The sequence below is a fragment of the Jaculus jaculus genome, chromosome 6 (assembly GCF_020740685.1).
Source record: "Jaculus jaculus isolate mJacJac1 chromosome 6, mJacJac1.mat.Y.cur, whole genome shotgun sequence".
NCBI lineage: Eukaryota > Metazoa > Chordata > Mammalia > Rodentia > Dipodidae > Jaculus > Jaculus jaculus.
This window is the reverse complement of record NC_059107.1, coordinates 98,859,137-98,863,610: the sequence shown is the minus strand read 5'-3', so window position 1 is coordinate 98,863,610 and position 4,474 is coordinate 98,859,137. Positions and strand designations below refer to the sequence as shown.

At 37.4% G+C, this 4,474-nt stretch overlaps 1 protein-coding gene across 1 annotated transcript; it reads right to left on the bottom strand.

Moving 5' to 3' along the window:
- Positions 1–2,581: 2,581 nt before the first annotated feature.
- LOC101604306 (olfactory receptor 6C2-like) lies at positions 2,582–3,544 on the bottom strand. Its single transcript, XM_004650484.2, has one exon. It carries the CDS (start codon positions 3,542–3,544, stop codon positions 2,582–2,584), a length of 963 nt encoding a protein of 320 aa, XP_004650541.2.
- Between the last annotated feature and the right edge of the window lie 930 nt (positions 3,545–4,474).

Below are 4,474 nucleotides of genomic sequence, written 5' to 3'. Positions count from 1 at the left end.
AATAGACTAGACAAAATAATGAGAGGAAGAACATTTAGTTTTTCTACAGAGGCAGCAGAGTGACTTTTGGGCCTGTATGCCAGAAAGACAGGAAACTTATCTATATGAAAGTTATTTGATAATTGTGTGAACTTTTTGGAAAAAATGGATGGATAATTTTGTGTTCCAATCTATAGTTATTTATTACATGAAAAATTTATTACTTTATAACTTTTGAACTTTCTTTTAAACTATCTTAGACTTCCATGTATATTATTGCCTTTGTTTCTTTTACATTTAAAAAATTATTTATTTGCTGGGCGTGGTGGTGTACACTTTTAATCCCAGCCCTCAGGAGGCAGAGGTAGGAGGATTGCTGTGAGTTCGAGTCCACCCTGAGACTCCATAGTGAATTCCAGGTCAGCCTGTGCTAGCGTGAGACCCTATCTGGAAAAACCAAAAAAAAAAAAAATTATGTTATTGATATATTTGTGCCTGTATGCTGAGTACTTGTGTGTGTGTGTATGGGTCTCTTGCTGGTGCAAATGAACACCCAACCGGCTTCACGTGGGCAACTGGAGAATTGAAACTTAGCCAGCAGGTGCTGCAAGAAAGTGCTTTATGCATTGAACCATCTTTCCAGCCCCTTGTCTTTTATTTCTATTAAGACTATGTTTTTATTGTATAAAAGTATATCACTTTATACAGTTACATTAGGATATTCATTCTATTTTAGCAGTTGAGTTCTCTCTTCATTTGTAATCACTTTATTCTTGTTTTTAATACAGTTTCTATTAAGCTCCCTCCCCCAAACAAAACAAGACAAAACCAAAAGAACAAGACCTCAAACGTATGTAGTGGGGGTATGAGTAAGGAGAAAGGTATGTGTGTTTCTAACCATGGGCCCTCAGACCTTGTAGTTTTGGCAGCAAAAAGGGATATGTGGTAATGGCCCCCAAATAAAAATGGTGTGTGTGTATGGGAAAGGCCAGGACACACAAACTGTGGAAAGTGATGGGGGGAAGGGACAGATGAGCTCAGTACCGGGAGGTGGGAGGTTGATCAAATGGAAGTGGACATCTTTGCTTGTCAGCAGGGCTAGTCTTGGCAGTGAAGGTGACAGTGGCATTTGAGATGGGACTTCTCTAATTCTTGGTAAATTTCCCATCCTGCCACAGTGAGTGAGGGTTGTAGAGCATTTCTGCCCCCCAGGTATAATTCATGAGAAAGCCTGATGATCTTTGCCACCTGGACACCAGCCTGAGTTGTAGGGATGCTGTCAAAGGCTTCCCCAGGCTGTGGACCTGCAGCCCTAAGTGAGGGCAGACAGAGAGCTGGGGGATTGCAACTACCTGTTAATTTTCTTAAGCTGCAGTTCATGTTTTCACAGTGGACTTGTGATTCATGTCCTACTAGGAAAGAGCCTTTCATCATTTTTACTCATTATTGCTTAGTTTATATAATCTGTGAATCTTAGTTTTAAAATTTCAGCATTTTATATATGTATATATGTGCATGAATGAACTTTTGAATTTTAAATATGAAATTCAGCTTCTATTTAAAATACTTTAATTCAGGGGCTGGAGAGATGGCTTAGCAGATAAGGTGCTTGCCTGTGAAACCTAAGGACCCAGGTTCAATACCCAAGTACCCACAGAAGCCAGATGCATAAGGTGCCACATGCTTCTGGAGTTTTTTGCAGTGGCTAGAGGCCCTGGCATGCCCATTCTCTCTCTCTTTCTTTTTCTCTCTCCCTCTCAAATAAGTAAATAAAACATTTAAGAAAATAAACTACAGGGCTGAAGAGATTGCCTAGCAGTTAAGGCACATGCCTGTAAGCTGAAGATCCCAGGTTAGATTCTCCAGGTCCCACATATGCCAGATGCATATGGTGGCACATGCATCTACAGTTTGTTTGCAGTGACTAGAGGCCCTGGAGAACCCATTCTCATTCACTCACTCTCTCTGTCTTTCTTTCTCTCCTCTCTCAAATAAATAAATAAAAATTTTAAAACAAAATACATTAACTTAGACATGCATTCATCTATTTGTCTTACTTTCTAATTACATCCTGTTCCTTCATTATAATTAAAAGTATAGTTATGAGAATTATTAGTGAGCTAAATAAGTTCAGGAAAAATATATATTACGCGCGCGCGTGTGTGTGTGTGTCTGTTTAAATGCTAAGATTCAGGCACTAAAAAAAGTTAAGTTTAATCCATTAAGCTACTCAGTGGGCTTTGAAGAGGTAATGGATACTCTAAACCAATTATTTTATTATTTTCTTAGAAGTCCAAGAAAGTTTTAAGCTGAGCTATTTTGTTTTCTTGTTGGATTTGATCTGCCCTATTTTTGCTTTTCAACTTTTTGTTTGATAGATTAGAATTATAATCAGGATCATATTAACTATTGCATTGACTAGAATAACATTATCATTTCTTCTAAATGGGAACTTATTTTGTTTGTTTGCAGGAGATTGAAGAAGTCAGCTTATGTGGTAGAGAATATGTGCTTTGGATACAAAAGTAAAGAAGGTTCACCCCAATACAGATCTGACTCTGAAGATGACATGTGGACTAGTGGTTTGTACTTAGTTGATACTTTATTTCTTTAGTTCAATGTTCTCTTTCTTTTTGGAGATCAAGGCAATTTTTTTGAAGGAATTAATGATGGCTTGTCTCACTTGCTTATTTCTCAGAGTGTAAATGAATGGGTTCAACATAGGAGCAATTGATGTCATCAGAACTGCCACACCCTTGTTGATAGCCACAGATTCCTTTGCAGAAGGTTTGACATAGATGAAGATACAACTTCCATAGGTGATGGAAACCACAGTCATATGAGAAGAGCAGGTGGAAAAGGCCCTTTTCCTTTGCTGGACAGAGGGGAATCTTAAAATAGTCTTGATGATGTGGACGTAGGACAGAACGACACAGACAAGGGTCAGGATGAAGGTCAGTACAGCACAGATAATCACCAGCTGCTCTATGAGCCATGTGTCAGAGCAGGAAATTTTCAAGATTGGAGATGCATCACAGAAAAAATAATCAATAACATTTGAGTCACAGAACCTTAAATTTAGGAGCAGTTGAAGTGGTGGGAGTATAATTAACAAGCCAACCAGCCAGCAGCCTAGGACAAGCCTCCTGCACACGCTGCTGCTCATGATGGTGACGTAGTGCAGGGGTTTGCAGATGGCCACATAGCGGTCATAAGACATAATAGCCAGAAGAAAAAATTCTATGACTCCAAAAATGTCAGTAAAAAACACTTGGATGACACAAACATTGTAAGTAATTGACCTATCACCTGTTGCTATGTTGTACAGGTACCTAGGGATACAAGCAGATGTAAATGAAATTTCCAATATGGAGAAATTTTGTAGAAAAAAGTACATGGGTGTTTTAAGGTGGGAATCCAATAAAGTGAGGGTGATGATGGTCAGATTTCCAGTTATACTTAGCATGTATGTTAAAAACAGAAACACAAAAATTGGAATCTGAAGTTGAGGGTCATCTGTCAGTCCCAGTAGAATGAAGGCTGTTATGGTGTGGTTTTTCATCATTGACTATGGAATTTCATTCACTCTTTGTGTAAAATTTAGAGGTATTTTACTCAAAAAGAGTAGGACCAAACAAGGTAGCAATACATGGCAATTATTAGAGACAATGGGCTAAAACATGTGCCATTTCTTCCCTAGTAACTGATGCTATTACTGTCATGAGCTTGGCTATTCAATAATTAATTTTGGTTTATTGTTTTGACAGTTTGTGGTGGAGTTAAAAAACATATGTAAATAATCATTTTCCCTCCTAAATTCCTCCTTTATGCTTGTAATCTATTGGGTGGATTTTCCCATGTTATTAGATTTTACTCACAATGTCTTCTGACTCAACAGAATTATTTTCCTCACACATCTAGGACTTCTATCTTTGAAAGCTGCACATTTAAATACAGTCCTTTCTTTCCTAGAAGAATTGGTCCTTAATAAAATGTAACTATGTCACAACTCACCTGGACTCCATGCACACGCCTTTGGGCCATCTATAACTTGTATTTCATATTCTGCTGTTATGACCAAGAATGCTCTTATAGTGTATATATTTTGTCTTACAACTCAACTTTCTCATAGTTTGTTCACTCCTCTGATTCTCTTTATTTTATTCTGTTAGTGTGTAATTTATGCTGAGGGTCTACTCAGATACACAATTGATTACATGTGAAGAAATGTTTGATCCAGGGATACACAACTGGGAAAAATATTTACCTTATACTTTCAGTCTGTTAAGCATGGAAAGTATTCTAACAGATTATTACCACTATCCTCAAGTTCAAAAATAAGTTTCAAATGTTATAAATACTCTATGTGACTATTTATTTCTAATGTTTAGTTTGAGCATCCCTTTTACTGGGAAGTTTAAAACACTGTTGTCTATACCAATTGCTCATATGTGCTCTTGTGTCAAATAATTACTTCCTCATCAGTACTCTAAGA